Source organism: Macaca mulatta, chromosome 11 (genome assembly GCF_049350105.2).
Source record: "Macaca mulatta isolate MMU2019108-1 chromosome 11, T2T-MMU8v2.0, whole genome shotgun sequence".
Lineage (NCBI taxonomy): Eukaryota > Metazoa > Chordata > Mammalia > Primates > Cercopithecidae > Macaca > Macaca mulatta.
Genome location: NC_133416.1, coordinates 46,496,709 through 46,519,146, shown reverse-complemented (window position 1 = coordinate 46,519,146; position 22,438 = coordinate 46,496,709). Strand labels below are relative to the sequence as shown.

Genomic DNA, 22,438 nt, shown 5'->3' with positions numbered 1-22,438 from the left:
CTTACTATACTGGCCCAACACTAATCTGTTCAACAATGATTTTTATCTGTCATACATTTGATTTATAACTCATGAAACATAAATGAGAAGTCCAAACACAACCAATGACAGAATTGTCAGAAAAAAAAAAAAAAAAAGAGAGAGAGTCAAAAAAAGACACTGAAAGTCTTTGGGGGGAAAAAAATGTACTAAAGTCAGAGAGAGCTTACACTAATGTCTCAGCTAACTAATACATCTGAGAGACAGTGACAGAGGTGCAAAACATTATCCCTTAAAATAAGAAAGAAATCAAAAGAGAAGAGAATATAGTATTTCATATTCAACAAATACTACTTAACTAAGGATCAGGAAACCCCAAGCCACTTTTTCTTCTAACTTGTTTTTCAACCCATTTTCTTTTGTATTTTATAATTTCATTGTAATTATTTTCACTTTTTTCGAAATTCCTCAAAGTACACTATTAAGTACTTCCCTAGTATTTCATGATGTGACACTATGATTGAAAAGGGACATTTTCTCTTTCCAGTCTTTTACCATGTTAAGTATAACATTATTTACCTCTCTGAGCTCATCATTAACCTGCAGTGTATAATATGTATAGGCAAGAAAGTTAAGTAGAGATTGCACAGATGTTTTATCCTTTATCTTTAAACTATTTAATAGAGCAAGGATGAGTTATAAGCTGATCTAGAATGCAGGTTTTTGTCTTACGAAATACAAACTGAATGGGTAATAGAATGTCTTTCATTGCATCATTCGAAAAGTATTGGGCCTTTATAATAAGGCTAGCATGGGTCACAGAAATGTAATACTTCATTTTCCCTTATCTGGGAAGTCTTTAATAAAAACTTTAACAAAATGGAATTATATATAACTATCATATGGCATATATATAACTGATATGCTATAATACATAGCTATAACTATAATATAATTTCTAAAATTTAGAACTATAAATTAATTATAAATTGATTTATAAATATATAAATGTCATAAAACCACTGCATGCTAAAAATAAGATAAATTCAAAACTAAGTATTCCTATTAACAAGACATAGTGTTTACATAAGCATTTTCCTAATTACCATTTAATTAAATTTCATTTTTAGTAGATTATTTCCTGGTATGCTTTATGACAGATGTATTTTAGAATTTTAATATTTATATATTTTACATTTTTAACTTTAGAGCACACAATGATTGAACAACATTTTAGCACTACATATCTCTACATATTTGTATAGTGTTGATCAAAAAACAAACATAAAAACTTGTCATCTTTCAAATTATAAAGAATCAAGCCATCACATTTCACACTTTAAGACTACTATGACATCTCTGAAACTATATATTGCTTTCACAGGACACTTTCCATATCATGCATATTGGGTCATCATGACATCACCAACTAATCAATTACAGTAATTATAAACATCAACTACTATATAACACACTGAACTACTTTCAATTCTACTCTCAATAGTTTTCTAATAGAATGATAAATTCCAAGATTTTTTTAAAAAAATACCCCAGCTCTGGGATTCACAATCTTCTACACTGCAAAGAATTAAGTTTTTGATCTAAAGGGAATTATCCTTAATTTATCTCCTAATTTTTTTATATCTATAGCAATTCAAAATGTAAATATTTTAAATCTATAAAAAGAGAAAAAAAGAGTTTCATGAAAATATAATGATATAAAATGCTAAGAAGTAATGATTCAAAGGTACCTGGTCATTCTGCTTTTTTTCATATGCAAGTTTCTGAGGAGTAGGTGCTATTCCGGGTGTGAAATTTAGTTTTGAAATATGTCTGTTAGAAGCTAACTCCACTGAAAAAGATGTTGGAGTGAAACTGCAGTTCTCTATTTTGCTGAACTGAGGGTCAAGCGTACTATATGAGTCCATGCCTTGTGACTATAGGAAAGAAGATAAAATCATTTACATTACCAAAATATGTAAACTAGAGAAGAGAAAAGTCAAAACAGTGAAATTAAAATAAGTGAAAAGGGCAGGGGTTACAAAAGAAAAAGTCCTAAGGCAAGGCAACCCATCAGTAATTGACAGAATTTACTAGGAAGAGAGTGGTTATTAGCGAAGGCTATATACTCAAGAGCACCTTTCCCTCTGCCTACCCTACTCCTGCTCCTCTCCACCCTCCATTCCTGTAGGCTACCTTCTAAAGACAGGAAATCTGAGTTTCATTAACCCATAATCCAGGTGACAAGATTTCTAAGGGATTTTAGTATCATTGCCATTATCTTTCTGATCTAGCTTAACTCTGGCAATTCAAAGGAAAAAAAAAATGATAGCTAACAAAATGACATTAGATGTTAAAGTTTCAAGCTTTAATTATATTTAATTATAATCTATGCATTTTCTAATTGATTAAAATTTTATTTGCTAAGAAAATTATTTGCTATACTTTGAAAGAGAAATCATCTTGGGATCCACGTGAGAGTTGGACATCACAATTTGATATAAAGTAATCTGGTTACTATGTTTGAACAGATGAATTGCTCAATAATCACGTGAACCCCAAGTAAGAATCCCTAAGTGAATTGTCCTTGGCAGCTCATCAGTAACAAGCAGAATCAAATGTTATGCAAACATAGGCCTAGTCACATTACCAGTAGTCCAAAGGGATTCTCATAAGCAATCAATTAAAATATTCTCAAGGCATAGATTTCCCACCTGGAAAACTTTTAAAAGAATTAAAGACTCAAAATTTTCTTTAAAATAATTTTCTCCAGTATTCAGACATTTAGATCATTAGGCGGCATGTCACAATTGCTGAAATAACTTATAGAATTTTTTTTTTTAAATCTCACCTGGACTGGGCCAAGATCTTCCTTGCTACTTAGTCTTTGATAGTTTATGCTAATGAAAAGAAAAATTTAGGTTAAAAATATAAATGGAAATAAAATTGACTGTCCTTTCCTGTATTTAAAATTCATACTGCTCTACACAAAACACACAGAAACCTACATAAATCATTACAGGGTCATAATATTACTCAGTTTTATAAAAATTATATTAATACTAGAGATAGATATTTTTATGATAAGGTAAGTCAAACAAAGTGTACAAAATCTGGATCATTTGATAATGGTCTTAATCATTGTATAATACTGTTAACAGCCAAACAAACAAAAACTGGAGGTAGAAGGTAAGTATTTTATACAGTTTCCAGTGAGTAAAAGTGTTGATAATAACCAGTTTAAACATTAATAATATAAATCCTAGCTAAAACCTACTTGGTTTCTGTATCATCAAGGCAGAGTTTAGAAGGTACACAGTGAGGCGATATTGGGAGTTCTAAATTATGCTTTCTTAGGGGCATTTTTATGCCTCTATTCATGTTCACATGGGTTGGTTTCCTCACAGTTTCTACAATAAAAAATATATAATTATAATTTTAAAATAAGAGTAATAAAATCTTGTAAAAGTACTGCTTAATATATAATGTTCATTACATAAATGTACATCTAAGAAATTTTACTAAAATATTTACATTCTGTCAGTGTTAATAAATCATTACATTATAAACAACTATCACAGAGACTTTAAAATATATTTTTCTTCATTATCTTATATACTCATTATAGGTGCCCTATTAATTTAGTTCTACTTTTTCTTCCACCAAGATTTCTCCGATCTCCAAACTATATTAGATACTATGTTATATATTCCCACTGTACTTTATATTTTCCCTTTCTTTGGTCAGTACTTTCACCCACTGTATTTTTGTGATACACCCACCCCAACTATATACATAGTTATAGTGTAGATTTTATATCTTCTTATAAAACCCTGCCTCAAGCCAGGCACAGTGGCTCATGTCTGTAATCCCAGTTACTAAGGAGGCTGCAGTTGGAGGATTGCTTGAGGCCAAGAGTTCAAGACCAGCTTGGGCAACACAGTGAAACCCTGTCTTTAAAAACAAAACAAAATAAAACTCTTGCCTCTCTGGATAAAATACGTGATTTGGCAGTAGCCATCTGACTAAAGATGAACCAATAATAGCATCCCATTCTTCTAGTTATAAATGAAATTGTTTCACTGTGAGATTGGTACCAGTAGCACAAGGCAACATTCTTACAGTGGAATTTTGAAATGTGGGACCAGAGAAACAATTCTCAGTATTTCCTTGGTGGCAAAACTAGAGGAGGTGAGTAATATTAGTTTCTTAAGGCCATGTTTTGAGCCTCAATGATGAAGACAGCCTGAGAAAATAAAGTTAGTAACTGAAGTGAAAAAGAATCTTGATAGTATCCAAGTTCCTGTTTCGAGTCGTCTCTGAGGCCCACTGCACCATCACTCTTCCTGTTAAAGGAGTAAAAAGGTATCTGTTTTGAACTTCTGTCATTTGCAGCCACAAGTCCTGACTAATAAAGTTTGCTTTATGTTTTATCCCCAGCACCCAATAGAGTACTTACAGTGGGTACCCAATAAAAATATGCTGAAGAAATAAATGAAAAGAAAGTGCAGGGATTCAGGACATTATCCCCAAATAAGACATCCTGCTATTTAAGAAAATAGCAGAAGCAAGAAGGTTACTCTCAGCTTCCCCCTGAAGCAGGTCATAAAACCCTCATTTGAGAGGTGCCCTGGTTATACTTGGAAGAAAATAATATCCCTATCTCTGAAGACACAGGGTCACAAAGAAGAATCTGAGCAAAGAGGTCTTGCTAAGATCCCCTTAGTTTATTACTATTAGATCATTCTTTTAAAAATCCAATCATACTTCTTGAGGACTATCCACTTTTTCATCAAACCTGACAAGAAAAATACACAAGTTTAGCCATTTCTTCCAATCTTAAGATATTAACTTTTTTATCAAGGCTCTTGTGTCACAGAAAACTTACTAAATAAATCTGTATGTTTTTATCCTGTTAATCTGTCTTTTGTTATTGAAGCTTTAGCCATAAACCTAGCAATGGATGAGGAAATATATTTTTATTACCCTACGACTGGGAATAAATAAAGGTAAATACATCAAAGAGATTTACAACAAAAAGTTTTATTCTCAAAGTCCATGAACAATGTATTTATTCCTTCTAAAGTATAACTAAATTTACTTGTGTAAACTGTTATCTATGGAGGGAGGAAAAAAATGACGGAGAAAGGAAATGAAATATTAACAATACTCTGATGAATTTCTATCCCTTCCTGATAAATTGTCTTATTTTTATGCTCTCATTTTTAGCAGTTGTTTTAAAACTTAAATATCATACACAAGTTCCTCTGAGAGAGGAAAAATATACTCTAATTAAGTTTTTTATTTACTTGAAGAATCAAAATATATGACAAAACGGACTTTATTTTGCAGTATTAGACTGCTATGATTAACATCCCAGTAAAGTGTAATAAATAATTCAAGTGATGGCATAGGAAACTAGTCATTGAGGCAAGAATGTTTCCAGATCTTCCTTTCATACCTATCCTCTAAATATAAAGAATAGTTAATTTGTTGACATGTATTAACATTTATTCCCTGCTCTCTAGCTAAACTTTGGTAACTACCTACCTGTATAGAATAATATAACAACTGTACTATAATAAGTTTAATGACACCTAATAAATTAGTTTTATATAACACATACACAACATAAAAATAAAAATAAATGGATTAAGCAACAAAACATTTTAAGCAGATATTAACTAGGCATCTAATTTAAGAGAGCAACCAAATTTTAAAATTAATTTTCCACATGCTTTGAGCTCTAAAATTACAAACTAATTAGAAGGCTAAACATTATTATGATTACATCAAGTTCAAAACAGAATGCAATTGGAATGACTTACCAGGGATTTTCTTCTTGCAAGATATCTGATTTACCATATATAGATTAAGAATGTCTAAGCTGACAGCAGAATTTTTGACAGGAGATAAAACTCCGAGTGATTTCATTTTTGATTTTAACCTGTGTTTTTCAAAATATTCCTAAAATAATTAAAAATTAAAAATAATGCAGCAAATACGTGGTTTTAAACAGAATTATAAATAATAAAAAGCAATCCTATTATTGTCATTGACTTGATATTTTTATATTTTGTGACATCTTTGTATGTTTACAAATAAATTACAATTAATCATAACTTGCAGTTTGCCTAAAGACTAAATTTCACAGCCTTTTATGATCTTAAGCATAACCTTTAAAACAGAATGCTATAAAGCTATTCTCTGAAATCAAAAGATTAGAAATTATCTGTATATAGAAAGTTAAAAAAAATCTAGTAACAGAACAACAATTCTGACAGGCCAAAATCTTGTTTTTCTACAATATATGCTATTCTGCAGATATAGAAAACCTTAAAAATATGTACAGCTGAGTGCCATTGAAAGTCAACAGAAATGAAGAAAAAAAAAGCTATGTGCAAATTAATCTGCAACCAAAGCCAATTTCATTTATTTGTTATCCCTCCAGGATTCCTAGATGTTTGTTTTTTAACCAGACTTGCACATAATTATCACTTTATCCAGTTTTTATTTTCTTTCTGTTTGAATTATTATTCTTTCTTATTGCCATTCTTTCTCTTTCAGGTTACATCATTAATTCATTTAAATAAAAATTAACTATTTAACATTTATTTATCAAGCCACTATTATGTGCTAGATATTAAGACACTGTGAAAACATCTTCTCTTCCATTATAACTCATTATAACTTCTCTTCCATTATATAACTCATAATATAATGCTATAAATGTAATTATAAATGTGAAATTGTCAGAAATGAGAAAAAGCCAAGATGGCAAAATATTTAGTGCAAGAGGTCATAATCTGAAGAGGTTACATATCATATTTATTTTCAAGAAGTTGAGGCTCTTTCACAGTAACATCTCAGAATATTGTTAATTATAACTTTTAAGTTTGTAAAAATCTTGTAAGAACTATGAGACCTGCTAATGATCACACAAAAGAAGTAAATGTTTTACAAAATAAATAATAGATAAAAGGATTTGTTCACATTTCATTTGAGTGATCTGGAACCCCAAATTAGACTAAAATGTATTTTTAAAGACTACACTATGGTTAAGCAATGAAATAACAGGATCTTCAGGATGTAAATATTTTTCCCCCTTGAAACAATAACTCAGTCATTGCTAGATCTTATAATTGATTGTGTCCTGGAATTAAGAACTTGTTAGTTCATCTGTACAAAGTACAAAGGCACTATACTTTGTGGTGGATAAGACCATAGTGAGGGAGATGATGACACAAATAAATACAACTGACTATGATTGGGGATGGTATCAAAACCTAGGAAAGGTATGTAAATTATTGTTTGGGGGCAGGGTGGGTACAGGGAAGGGAGGAGGACAAGGAAGATTTCTTAGGAAATGGGTTCTAAGATAGATAGATGAGTCAGAGCTATCCAAAGAGGGTAGGAATGTAAGGTTCCAGGAATAAGGAAGAACAACACAAAGACTGTCAAAGGGACTAAGCCTTTATTCCAGGAAATATGTTGAAGAAGTCTGTCCCATATTCTCTAGCCATCATGATAGCATCTAATACCTGTTCCAAGAAAGAACAGAAGTACGTAACTAATTGATTCACTTGACAAGACTAAGCTCAATTTTTTTGTCAAGTCTCACTTGGTAAAAACAACTAGAAAACAATTTGAAAAGAATCAGAAAACTTTCAGAAACCAAGTAATCAAATTTTAACTTGAAAACAGTCATTAAAAAGGAACAACCAGAGAGACAGAAATAAAATCTGGAGAATGTACCGAAGAAAGAACAGAAAGAATTTGTTTCCAGATGAAAGGAATGGCAAACTGTGTAGGAGATGGCAACATAATAAAATGAATTGGACTGACAAATATCCTTTCAATTGAACAACATAAAGTTCATTGTTGATGTTAGCAAGATGACTGAGAAATGAATGAGATACGATATAAAAGGGGATAGCTTGGGAAGGAAAAGAAAACATAGATGGTCACTATCCTGCTTTTATAATATCACTCCGTTTTCTTTAAACTTTACTACCTTTGATTGTATTAACATTATTGGGTTTTTTTCTGTTTTAGAACTTTATATAAAGGAATCTTACTGCTTATATTCTGTGAGTTTCTTCTTTTGCTCAACATTGTGTATTTGAGATTCATCTGCATTAATTATATGCAGCTTATACATTTTCACTGCTATGCTATTACTGGATATGCCATAGTTTGTTTAACCATTCTACTATTCTACTGCTAATGGATGTTGGGGCAGTTCTCTTTCCCTCTCCTTCCTTCCCTTTGCCTGTCTTCTTTCTCCTTCTCTCTCTCTGTTTGCTATTTCAGCATAACAATGACTCAAGCAAATCTTGTACATATCCAAAAGGGCACATGTACAAGAGTTTCTTTGCTCAGTTGTAAAGTATATACATGCTCAACCTTACTATGGAATGCAATCAGTGTAATAAAAAATAAAGACAAACTAAATGGAAGTAGTACACAGGTTATGACACCATTACTGTACATCATTTATTAGGTAATAAATGATTATTTAAATTAGAATACCAATACTCAGGTAGTGAGAAGTGGTCAGATTTGGGATACATTTTGGAACTAGAAGGACAGCAGTAATCAACAATGATCTTTAAGTCTCTGACTGAGCAAAATGAGTGGCTAATTAAGTATCAACAAGGATGTAGAAGAACAAAGGAAGGTGGCCTCCAGTTTCACTTAGGTGAATGTATTGGTGTAGAAAAACACTTCAAGGTCATTGTTCTCATCAGGCTGACAAAAATAAAAACATTTTTTTCTTTACCTTTTGCTTTCTCCTTTCCTGCTTGATCAGAACCCTGGACCTGAAAAAGGAAGCAGAATAAAATACATAGTGATTAAAGAAATGACCTTTAAGACAATTGCCAGTTTAGCTTAATAGAAGATTTAGAGTTAAAATCTAAAAGTGTAGTATCATTGCATTTTTTTCTGAAAAGAAACTATAAAAATATTCTTAAAGTATTTACAGTATGATGTTTCACAAAATTTTCTTAGATAGGAAATCCAAGATCTAATAAAAAAAAAACTGCATACTGATGATGAATAATTAAGTATAAAATAAATCTGAATTCTAATGCTAAGATAAGCAAAAAAAAAAAAAAATGCATTGGAAAGAATATATCCCTGAAACATTCTTATCTGATAGCAATATTCTTGGTCAACATTCTTCTTTTTCTTTGTATTTCAACATTCTACTGAAATCAACAGAGAATAGAGAGGAAGTTGAAATCTACTTGGGATCTAAGGAAATGTGAAGTGTATTGCTAGAGCAACATCAGTTACATTAATATATCAGCTGTATTTACTTGAAATCTCATATCTATGTCTTAATCTGTTCAGGCTGCTATAACAAACTACCATAAAGCCAGGGAGCATACCAAGAAGAGAAATTTATTCCTCACAGTTCTAGAGGCTAGGGAGTCCAAGATCAAGGCACTAACACATTCGATGTCTGGTGAGGGCCCACTTTCTGGTTTACAGATGACATTTTTTGCAGTATCCTTATTTAGTAAAAGGGGTGAGCTAGCTCTATGCAACCTCTTTCACAAGGGTATGAATCTGAATCATGAAGACACTGCCCTTGTGACCCAATCACCTTCCAGAGCCACCCCCTCCTAATACCATCACCTTGGGAGTCAGGATTTTAACATATGAACTTGGGGGAAACACAAAAATGCAGACAATAGCATCTTCTTTAAAAAAAAAAAAAAAAAAAACCTAGTAGTTCTAGATGTGTTTTGTATCGATAATCCCTGAGCCAAATACAGCACTGAATACCAATGATAGTGCAGTATTTAATGGTTATATTTGTTCTATTAATAATAGTGGAACACTATAAAATATTCACAACAATATTACCAGATTTACATAACTTTTAGACATGCATAACACTATGGCCTCAAATTCAAGATTTATGTAAAAATAAGTAAAACGACACTGTGTCTTAACTATATAATATCTAATATCAAAATAATCATCGCTAATACTAAATACCATATATCTTTCACCATTCTAGATACTTCAGACACCTTACATGTATAAGCTCATTTAATTCCATGGCAGCTCTGTAAGGTAGGTTCTATTTCTGTACCCACTTGACTGATGAGGAAACTAAGGCAAAGACAGGTTAAGTAACTTCCCCAAGATCACACCGCTTATAAGTGGTAGAGGCAGAATTCAAATCCAGGGTGTCTGATATTGGAGTTCTTAGCCAAAACTGCCTTTCAAGTATATCAACCGAGAATATACAAAGTTGTTCATTTTTCCCAGTGATTTTCATAAACTTTACCAATGACAATTACTAAATACCCCAGACTTCGCAACTTATTGAATGTGTTCTTTAACATATTTCCCATTAACTTTGTTCCCCCATGCAAGAACTAACCAGGCCCAACTCTACTTAGTTTCTGAGATCAGGCACGTTCAGGGTGGACTCATTAGAATCCAGCTGACTCATTAGGTATGTCTCAATTGACCATTTGAACTCATTGAGCAAAGAACCCTATATATTCTGCTGCATGCAGCATCATAAGTGTACTGCTGCCATTCAAACTTTACAAAGAAAAATTTCAAAAAAATTCATTTTACTGACTTACTTGCTAAGACTAAGGAGGACCTGAGAAATTAGTTTATTCTCCATCATTTTAAAACTCGCAAAGCTTATGCACAGAAAGTAAAGTGACTTTTCAAAGTTCAGAAATATAGAAAGTATAACAGAGCTGGCAGTATTACACAATCCAGACTAAAAAGAGTTAACAAAAATAAATGTTTATTGTATAAGCAGTTTCCATGTTATAGAGCTCAGTAAAACTAAGACATCAAAATAAATATGGTCTTCATATATGTATGCATTGTGTGATTTTATTCCAGGCTGATTTTCTCTTATCCAGGACATTCATGGCTATCACCAAATGCCACATACTACTTAATGCCCATCCCTATGTGCCTAAGAAAAAAATTAATTAGGAAGTTAACACCAATATCTACATCAGCCTAGCAATCACTAGACTGCAGTGAAAATGAAAAAGGATTCTGACATATATGTCAAAGGTCATTTCTTAAACAGAACATTTTAGAGTATTAAGGCTATCACTGTTATTAAGAGAATGGTATGTCCACATAAACTAAATTTCCCGAATACAGTCATTCTCAATTATTTGCACTAAAGAAGAAGAGTGTGTCAGTCAGAATTCTTATAAGCAACAGAAAGTACATTTGGCTGATTCAAACAGAAAATAAATTTATTAAAAGAAAAATGGATAGCCAAACAGACCTGCTGAGAAGGCATGCTTGTCAAATGGCAAGAACAAGGAAGTCTAGGCAGTTTTGGGAATATGGCCAAAATCATGCAACAATTAGTCTCATAAGGATACCACTGCTGGCACTGGTGAATACTGGATACTGCTGACTATACCATTTCCACTCCTGGACAGCACTTCCCCTGGCATCCTTGTCCCTGAAAATTCAATCCTGCTGCAGCTCCTACAACTGCCTACTACAAAAACAGATGAACTGCAGTCCCTATTTTCTTGGTTCACTAACTCTTGATTCAAAGTACAAGACAAGAGCACCAAAATTGAGCTTAGATCATGTACCCATTCACTAGCTGCAAAACAGACTAGGAAACAAGTATCTAGGCTTGTTTATTTGTTGTTGTTGTTGTTGTTGTTTTCAGCTTTACTGTAGAGGAAGGTGGCCTGTACCTATCACCAAAACTCCTAAGGTGGTAGACAGATATACCACACATAAACAGGGGCCTCAGATACTGGTATGCCAAAGAACACAAATGTCTACTACACTGCTATAATAAAATGAAAATAGGTAATGATCCAAAAGTCATTTTTATTTGGCTATGTCAGGATATATGTACTCCTTAATAGTTGCTTCTTGTGGTTTGCTTAGGCCAATATAAAAATAAGACAACAGTAATAAGAGACTATATTCCCTAAGTAGTAGGGGAAACTAGCTGGAACTTTATATATGACAAAAATAAATTATAATTAAAAGGACTTGCCAATGAATCCCTAGCAGTCATTGCTAAAAGCATTCCACACTGACTACTGCAGTATTATGTATGTAGTCAACTGTCATAATTACATTGTAAAGGGTCTCTTTGATTTTATGCAAATGTTCTCCAATATATTTTACTATATAAGTAACTGCTTTAAAACACACCTCTGATCATCATTTAGGGAGATGACTTCCATAGCATGCCCCTACTTAGCTTTCAGTGTTGTTTTACATTCTTCGACTTATGTACTACAACACTCAACCAAACTAAAATATGTGTTTCTCTAATTTTTGTCTTGAAATTTAAATTACTAGTGAATTGGGAGTGAGCTAGAAAGTGGGAATGAGGTTCGTCTTTTTTAAACAGTAATTACTACGTTATTCTGGAAAATGAATTTTTAAAGAAATATGTACAACCATCTCTTTCAATGAAAGTTTGAATGAACAATATTAGTTGTCATTATAATAGGTATTGATTCAAAATCATTTTGTACTTAAAAGAAAATTGGTAGGTCATAACCTCTTCATAGAATCCTCCACAAGTTATCTATTCTAGATAGTAGTAACATAAATATTTGTTACATTATTCTTTGCTAAGAAAGAAAAAAATTTAAAAACAAAAAAGTATAAAGGGGTTAAAGGAGAGAAGGGAGGGAGAGGGGAAGAGAAAGAGAAATGAGAAAAAAGGAGTAGAGGGAGAGGGAAAAACTACCATGCTAATTACAAAAACGCATGAGGGCATTTCTGCTCCTTGCTATTCCTTCTAGTAAGGAAAGGTTTAAAGGAAAATGCTAAAGAAATACTTCCTTTTTTAAAAAAAATTAAAAAGACACAAATGCAATAAAGTTGCCAAAGAAATGTTTAAAAAAACACTAACACGTACATTTTACATGGAGTATGCAGGAACTATTAAAACTGTATTAGGAATTAAAAACTATGAGTGTCATATAAACTGACAGTTAATACTGTCAGTATTAACTTGTTCTTTTTTGCTTCCTTTGTTTTGTTTTGCTTTTTAGTTTCTTGATCAGTTTGTTTTCTTAGGGGCATCGTGCCATGCAAAAGAGACTGCTCCAGACTGCTAAGCTCTTATAATAATATCTTAAATTTGATGAAAAGTGGAAAATTTAAAGAAAATTAATAGACCAATAATTAGCAAATGAAAAACAGTATTTTATGGTTTGTGTCACACTGAAATTAATATTAACCTAAAACATCAAAATCTAACATTGTTTAGCTGGTAGACTTATTAACATTCAAGACAGTAACTAGCCTAGAAAAAGTACTTACATTGGCTTTCCACAAAACTAAAGCAGGTTGACCTGATGTGATAGGAATAGTAATGATACATGTTAGAATGTTATGGCTTTTAAGTAACTTCTCTTACAATGCAAAAGAAAAAGTTTTCACAGAAGTATGAATTACCAAAGAAAGGTATTAAGGGAAAAAGAACGTTAAACCAATAAAGCAAAACTTCATCTAATATTTAGAATACAGAGCCTAATTAAAATAAGTTCTCGGAGACCACATTCTTGCAGTATTTTCACACAGAAAACACTGTTCCACAGCTATAAGCTGTAATCATAAACATGAACAGCCATTTCCTGAGTCACACAGTGGAAGATATTTCAGAATGCAAATGACACTCCAACACAGAAGTATATTTCAAGCTATTTGCATTATCATTAGTTCAAGAAGAAAAAAATGAATATACTCATAGTTCCATTAGTACTATCTCTAAAATTTAGAAATAGTCTTGAAACATTTAACATATTTTCATCAAAATAACTAAACTGGTTCTTAGATGCAATTTAGCAACTAATTTTATAGCTACAAACTTTGTAAGATTTCCACAAAAACATTCCTGATAGTCTTACAGGTAGCTAGACTTGGATTTGAATTTTAATAAGCAATATTATAAATACCATAAAACCTCTACATCCCTAAAACAAACTTTTTTAATACTTTAAGTTCTAGGGTACATATGCACAATGTGCAGGTTGCACAGCTATACACGTGCCATGTTGGTTTGCTGCGCCCATCAACTCGCCATTTACATTAGGTATTTCTCCCAATGCTATCCCTGCCCCAGCCCCTCACCCACCGACAGGCCCCAGTATGTGATGTTCCCTGTCCTGTGTCCATGTGTTCTCATTGTTCGACTCCCACCTATGAGTGAGAACATGTGGTGTTTGGTTTTCTGTTTTTGAGATAGTTTGCTTAGAACAATGGTTTCCAGTTTCAACCAGGTCCCTGCAAAGGACATAAACTCATCCTTTTCTATGGCTGCATAGCATTCCGTGGTGTATATGTACCACATTTTCTTAATTCAGTCTATCATTGATGGACATTTGGGTTGGTTCCAAGTCTTTTCTATTGTGAATAGCACCACAATAAACATACATGTGCATGTGTCTTTATCATAGAATGATTTATAATCCTTTGGGTATATGTCCAGTAATGGGATGGCTGGGTCAAATGTATTTCTAGTTCTAGATCCTAAAGGAATCGCCACACTGTCTTCCACAATAGTTGAACTAATTTACATTCCTACCAACAGTGTAAAAGGTTTCCTATCTCTCCACATCCTCCCCAGCATCTGTTGTTTCCTGACTTTTTAATGATCACCATTCTAACTGGTGTGAGATGGTATCTCATTGTGGTTTTGATTTTCATTTCTCTGATGAACAGTAATGATGAGGATTTTTGCACATGTCTGTTGGCTGCATAAATGTCTTCTTTTGAGAAGTGTCTGTTCATATCCTTTGCCCACTTTTTGATGGGGTTGTTTTTTGTTTTTTTTCTTGTACATTTGTTTAGATTCTGGATATCAGCCCTTTGTCTGATGGGTAGATTGCAAAAATTTTCTCCCATTCTGTAGGTTGCCTGTTTTACACTGCTGATAGTTTCTTTTGCTGTGCAGAAGCTCTGTAGTTTAATTAGATCCCATTTGTCTATTTTGGCTTTTGTTGCTATTGCTTTTGTTGTTTTAGTCATGAAGTCTTTGTCTATGACTATGTTCTGAATGGTATTGCCTAGGTTTTCTTCTAAGGTTTTTATGTTGTTCGGTCTTACATTTAAGTCTTTAATCCACCTTGAGTTAATTTTTGTATACAGTGTAAGGAAGGGATCCAGTTTCAGCTTTCTACATATGGCTAGCCAGTTTTCCCAGCACCATCTATTAAATAGGGAATCCTTTCCCCATTGCTTGTTTTTGTCAGGTTTGTCAAAGATCAGATGGCTGTAGATGTGTGTGGTGTTATTTCTGAGGTCTCTGTTCTGTTCCATTGGTCTATATGTCTGTTTTGGTACCAGCACTATGCTGTTTTGGTTACTGTAACCTTGTAGTATAGTTTGAGGTCAGGCACCATGATGCCTCCAGCTGAAAACCCAATCATCTCAGCCTAAAATCTCCTTAAGCTGATAAGCAACTTCAGCAAAGTCTCAGGATACAAAATTAATGTGCAAAAATCACAAGCATTCCTATACACCAATAATAGACAAACAGCCAAATCATGAGTGAACTCCCGTTCACAATTACTAAAAAGAGAATAAAATACCTAGGAATCCAACTTACAAGGGATGTGAAGGACCTCTTCAAGAACTACAAACCACTGCTCAACGAAATAAAAGAGGACACAAACAAATGGAAGAACATTCCAAGCTCCTGCATAGGAAGAATCAATATCATGAAAATGGCAATACTGCCCAAAGTAATTTATAGATTCAATGCTATCCCCCTCAAGCTACCACCGATTTTCTTCACAGAATTGGAAAAAATTACTTTAAAGTTCATATGGAACCATAAAAAACTTTTTAATATAAATCTTTTAAAATGTAACTATTGACAAGAAGAAAAAGGGTAGATAATGAACTGAGACTATTTTAACGCTTACAGTTAAGTTTCAAGGAGTAAATAAAATCACACACTGCATAACGATGGTTCAGTCAAGGACAGACAACTTATATTATACTACAGTGGTCCCATAAGAGTGTAATGATGCTGACACCTTCCTATCATCTAGTGATTGCCTAGTTGTCAGAACATGGTAGCAAACATTACTAACATGTTGTGGTGATCCTGGTATAAATAAACCTACTGTACTGTAAGTGGTATAAAAGTATAGCACATACAATTATGTAGAGCCCATAATACTTGATAATGATGATAAAAGACTGTGTTACTGTTTTATGTATTTATTATTACTATACTTATTGTTATTTTAGCATATAGTCCTTCAGCTTATTAAAAAAAAATAGTTAATTGTAGAACAGCCTCAGGCAGGCCCTTCAGAATGTGTTTCAGAAGAAGGCATTGTTATCATAGGAGATGACAGCTTCATTCATGTTATTGCCCTGAAGACCTTCCTGTGGAACAAGATGTAGAGGTGAAGACAATGAGATTGATGATCCCTAACCATGTGAGCCTAGATTAATGTGTATATTTGTGTTTTCATTTTTAATAAAAAACTTTGAAAAGTTTTAAGAAATTAAAAATAGAAAAAAATCTTACACACTAAGGATATAGTCTCATACAGCTGTTCAATGTGTTTGTGTTTTAAGCAAAGTGTTATTACGAAAGACTCAAAAAGAATTTAAAAGTTTATAAAGTAAAATATGTTCCATTAGCTTAAGGTTAATTTATTACTAAAGAAAGAAAAACACCTTTAAAAATAAATTTAGTGTAGCTTAAGGGTATAGTGTTTATAAAGTCTACAGTAGTATACAGTAATGTCCTAATGCTTCACATTCACTCACCATTCACTCACTGACTCACCCAGGTCAACTCCAGTACTGCAAGCTGCAGTCACGGTAAGTACCCTATATAGATGTACCATTTTTTATCTTTTATATGGTATTTTTACTGCATCCTTTCTATATTAAGATTTGTTTAGATACATAAACACTTACTGTTGTGTTGTAATTACTGACAATATTCAGTACAGTAACATGCTCTATAGGTTTGTAGCTTAGGAGCAAAAGACTATGCCATATAGCATAGGTGTGTAGTAGGCTAGACCCCCTAGGTTTCTGTAAGCACAGTCTATGATGTTTACACAACAACAAAATTGTCTAATGGTACATTTCTCAGAATGTAACCCTGTCACTAAGCAACATGTAACTGTATATGTATGTACAAATGTGTATGTGTATGATACATGCATGTATCATACACATAAAAAGATATATGTATATAAATATATACACATTTAAAATGTTATTTGTGGATGAAAATATTGGTTTCATTATGTTGTCAATCTCTAAAATATTTTCTACAAAAACGATTTTCAAAAATAAACTTATTTGGCTAGGTGCAGTGGCTCATGCCTATAATCCCAGCACTTTTGGAGGCCGAGGTGGGAGGATCACCTGAGGTCAGGAATTCAAGACCAGTCTTGCCAATATGGTGAAACCCAGTTTCTACTAAAAATACAAAAAATTAGCCGGGCATGGTTGTCGGGTGCCTGTAATCCCAGCTACTCGGAAGGCTGAGGCAAGAGAATCACTTGAACCCAGGAGTCAGAGGTTGCAGTGAGTCGAGATGGCACCAGTGCACTCCAGCCTGGGAAACATAGAGATATTTCATCTCAAAAAATAAAAAATATAAATAAACTTATTTCGTAAGTTAAAACTATATATATATATTTACACATATATATGTAAATCTGGGAACATTAAAGCAAAAACAGTTCTTTACATCAGTTACCAGAAGGTTAAACAAAAAGTATAAGCAGAAATATTTATTGTATACATGTGCTATCATCAATTACTTAAACTGCATATGTCTCTAACAGTGTGTTACTCATAGTTTTCAGAAGAAAGCAGTTTTTCAGTATTAATTCCTAATATTTAAATTCTCTTCATAAAACTGCCTGCAATGTTTAAAATTGCATTTGGTTAATAAATTTAAAACTGTTGAACTTTCAATCAACACTCTGCATAATTCACATTAACTGAGAAAATACTTTCTCTACAGATAATGAAGTACCTGGTAAGCTCAGAACAAATTTTGCCAAATGGAAGATACTATCCAATTTTTGTTTTTATATAAGTATTTAGTCCAAATATTTTCACAAGTACTCTTTGTTATTCAATTTATACCTTATTTTTTACAAGATAAAACTTGACAAATAAGCAGCAATATCTGATTCTTTTAAATATTTATCTAAATGTAGATGCTATAAAACTGTAGACTCCTTCAATTGCATTCTGTTCTTCTAAAAAAAAAAAAATTAACCAATTAAAAGTAGGCACTCCATCAAAACCTTTGTACCAGTCACAATATTCCAATATATCTGAATACCAAAAATATATTTTCAAAGTTAAATCTTGTGCAGAATTCAATTTTAAAAGCCTTATCTTCAATAATTACAATTTACTATGAGCTTCAAAAGTTGAATTTTTGATCAGGCCATTCATGGAATGTTTAAAATAAAAATTTCCAACTGTTTTTGAATAATTTGCCATCAAAGTATAGAGTACCTGCTTATAAAAATGTTCAATAGGCCAGGTACAGAGGCTCATGTCTGTAATCCCAGCACTCTGGGAAGCCGAGGTGGGTGGATCACCTGAGATCAGGAGTTTAAGACCAGCCTGGCCAATATGGCAAAACCCCGTCTCTACTAAAAACACAAAAAATTAGCTGGGCATGGTGGCAGGTGCCTGTAATTGCAGCTACTCAGGAGGCTGAGGTAAGCTAATCGCTTGAACCTGGAAGGTGGAAGTTGCACTGAGGTGAGATCGCGCCACTGCACTCTAGCCTGGGCAACGAGAGCGAAACTCCGCCTCAAAAAAACAAAACAAAACAAAACAAAACCAGTTCATTAACACTGTAAGACCCATAGATTAATTTATAACATAATTATTCAAAGATTCAAGTGTTCATGAAATTCAATTAATGAAAAGAAACAAAGAGAAGAAGCTTATAACAACATACTAAAGCATTCCTTTATATACAACATCAGTTTTACTCAAAATACTATAGCTCAGTTACATTACTGAATATCTATAGAATAATTCATAAGTTTTTGACAACTGTAGTTTCTATATGGTAAAATATCGAACTTCTTTTGATGCAACCACAACCAATTATGAGTATATCTCAGCTTCACAGGTTACTTAATTTAGTAAGAACTCCATTTTAACCATTATACTATGGTCCACAAAATTTGTATCCATATTGCAGAAATAATTTTATCTTCAATGATGAACTTAACTAAATTCACAATTGCATTAATGATAATATTGGATGTTTCACCTTTGACAGAAAGAACTTTTAAGAAATTTTTTTGATTCCATGAATTAGATGAAAAACTTATTGGAATTAGCTTATTTTCTGTTTGCGGCATTGATTACCCTGATAAAATTGGCATCATTTAACTGTTTATGAATTTCTGCTAATAAAAGATACATTTACAGCTATCACTCTTATTTTTGAAAATACACAAGAAAAAATTAAATTAAAATAAGTGGAATTAATTTAAAAGCCATTTGATGTAAATGAAAACTCATACTTCACAATTAATTGGGCCTTCTACAGTTATATATATTATATTGTTATCTGCAGGTATAATCTCCTCAAAAATAACTACTGAATTTGAAAGTAAATTCTGATGCTTTTTCAGTAGATTTGTGTCTTCAGAGTTTCATGTGGCCAGTAACATAACCATGGGAATGCTAAATATTGGCAAACATTTTGTGCACGATTTACAGGTTCGTCATCAACATCCTTGAAAAACAAAGTATCAGTAGTCAAATTTTCATCATACATTAACTTTTCCTTTATTTGAGCTCTCTGCTCCCAAAAAGATTTATTGCAAAAGTATTATCAAACAATGAGAAAAACAGTTGTTGACAAACCCACTATAGCAACAGCCTTCACACTATTCTTTGTATCTTGACAGGCCTGATAAGCCTCTATTCTCTACAAACACTTCATTTACTCCTAATCTAAAATTCCCCACATCTCCTATTGACCCCAACCCAAGCATAGGAGCTATTAGCTTGCATTCATGTAACTAGCTGGTACACTAAGTGGCCAGTAGAGACAGCAGCAATAAATACTTCTCCCACCGTACAGAGCAAGTTAGTTGTCTCTAGCTGCTCATGTCCCAGCACACTTCCATTTTATGAGCAAGGGCCCATCATGCAATCTTTAAAAGGAGTTGTTTGTTAATTTCCATTTGGAAAATATCAGGAAAAGAGAGCTGGATTACCACTGGATGTCTTCCAGATTTAACCTCATGTTAAAGTGAGAACTCTCTTCACTGCACATATGGCTCACACACTAATAGAACCAGGCAGAGGATTTAAAAAAAAAAAAGAATGTTCATTGATTCTATCTGGGCTCATTTTAACAGAATTATTAATGGTAGTTTATATTTAGTTAAAAAAACAAACACTCTGAGACAAATGCTAAACTGGGCATGCTACTAGGACCACAGGCATAAACCTTGACCATTTCAGGCAAAGTAGGATGATGTTCGCGGTACATTTAAGCACGACCCACATTTAACACATGAAGAAAGAAACATAGAGAAGCATAGAGACAGAGGCTAGTTTACTGTAACGCTAATTAAGCTTAAGCTTCATGGTCCTTCACCTGAATGTGCCCCTTCCAAGGCCCTGTATCTAATTTTGTAGTCACAATTTTGTATTCTTTTTCCACAATCAGGGCTCTGCACAACCTGGATCTGCTCCTGTATGGAAAATTTAATAATTAACCAAAATTTACACAGCCTGTGATCCGTACAAAACGAAATTAGGACTTGTGTGGATTGAGTTTCAAGAACAAAGTTATATCTGAAAATGGAAAAATAGTATTACATTTTTTTCCTACCAGAATCCTAACTGGTATCACTATTTTGGAGTCTCTCCCCACTATATTCCAACCTAAATACCACTAACACCACAAACTAATAGTCATAAGATACAATTTTCACTATGTGACTTCTGAATTTGAATGACTCCTCAATAACATAAATGTTCAACGTCTTTGTCTAGCTTACAAACTCACCATCAAGCAGACATATGCAGACATTATCTCCAACTATTCAAGTAATGCTTTTATTTTTTGTTTTTCTCCATCAAACCTTCTTTTGTCCTTGCCTCTGAGTAGCCAAACTCTCAGCTAAACCTATCCTATGTTCTACTATGGTTCACATTATCTACTTTTTATATCCTATTTTGGCCTCTGACATTAAATATTTTCTAACTTAATGGCAAACCATACTTTTCTTCCCCAATACACTAAAACCTTATAGAAAAAGACTAAATTTCAGTTACTTTGTACTTACACCTGCCACAGTGCTTGGTACACAGCACTCAATAATATTTTGCTTAGATGAACTAAGTCTAGGCCTACATTTACAAATGGTAACCTCTCCCTCACCTAAAGAACTTTGGCTAGGTCTTTCTTATGACATTGATTGCATTCTCCAATCTGAATTATAAAAATAAACTCCCTAATTTAAAAATATCTTATGCTGCATGTATAGTGGTATATTTATAGATCTATAACCGATGTGATTCTGAATAGCATTTTGCGGACCAAAGTCTGGTTATATGTTATCTTCCTCCTTTCTTACTACCACCTTCATACCTGAAGTAAGTATGAATTTGGTGAAACTAGTCATTAATAAACAAGAAAATAAAACAATCTTTTCAAAATTAAAAACAAATCAGTGCTTATATATGTTGTCTCTCAAATCTGCACTTCAACCTGATTAGAAAAATACACGGTCTCAGGGGTGACTTCTAGCAAATATGAAATAAATGTGAGAGGTGTAGGTCACTAATTCCCAGATTAATAAAAAATAAAAAAAAAATTAACTGGTGGGACTGACAATAGATTGATATTTTAATTTTGTCAAAAAAGGATTAAAAATAAAAGGGGGCATTTTAGTATCAAAAAACTTAACAAGGATATAACTTCAGAACAAAAGAAAAAAGAGTCTATTAAATTGAAAAACTTGCTATTATCATTGATTATCAAGTCTCAAAGAGACAGTAGCTTGGGAATTCCTATCATATACATGTAAATTAATTTCTTAGATCAATTTCTTTGCCCTCAATGAGGACTTGGTTTGAAATGCACTGTTATGATATCTTGCAAAGATGGCCAAAAACCAAAACACTAAAGCCAAACTAAGTAAGCAACTAAAAAAGGAAAATAAGGGAAGCTTATTTCTTCCCCAATCACCGGCTCTTTCCATTACAAAACGATATTTTATGTATTACTGGTAAAGTTCCTAAATTGAAGAGCAGCAAAAGGTCAAATGCCCAGTTTCGTTTTTACAAGAAAAGCTATAAAGATCTTTGCAACTGTAAAACTGTAAAGATATTCCTATCAAATGATTCTGCAACTAAACTCAATAATTATCAGGTTTCTATATACAAGAACAATCTACTTCAAATTAGTGTAAGTAATCTG

General features: G+C 32.8%; 1 protein-coding gene across 2 annotated transcripts in view; it reads right to left on the bottom strand.

Moving 5' to 3' along the window:
• The window catches only part of REDIC1 (regulator of DNA class I crossover intermediates 1), a 101,447-nt gene that overhangs the window by 69,560 nt on the left and 9,449 nt on the right, over positions 1–22,438 (bottom strand). For both annotated transcript variants that reach the window (XM_077953861.1, XM_015151447.3), the window contains 5 exons: positions 8,762–8,801; positions 5,808–5,946; positions 3,257–3,389; positions 2,831–2,879; positions 1,731–1,916 (listed from right to left, as the gene is read on the bottom strand). In XM_077953861.1, the coding sequence (XP_077809987.1) occupies positions 1,731–1,916; positions 2,831–2,879; positions 3,257–3,389; positions 5,808–5,913 (474 nt within the window). In that variant the 5' untranslated portion in view covers positions 5,914–5,946; positions 8,762–8,801. The remainder of the gene's footprint in view (positions 1–1,730; positions 1,917–2,830; positions 2,880–3,256; positions 3,390–5,807; positions 5,947–8,761; positions 8,802–22,438) is intronic.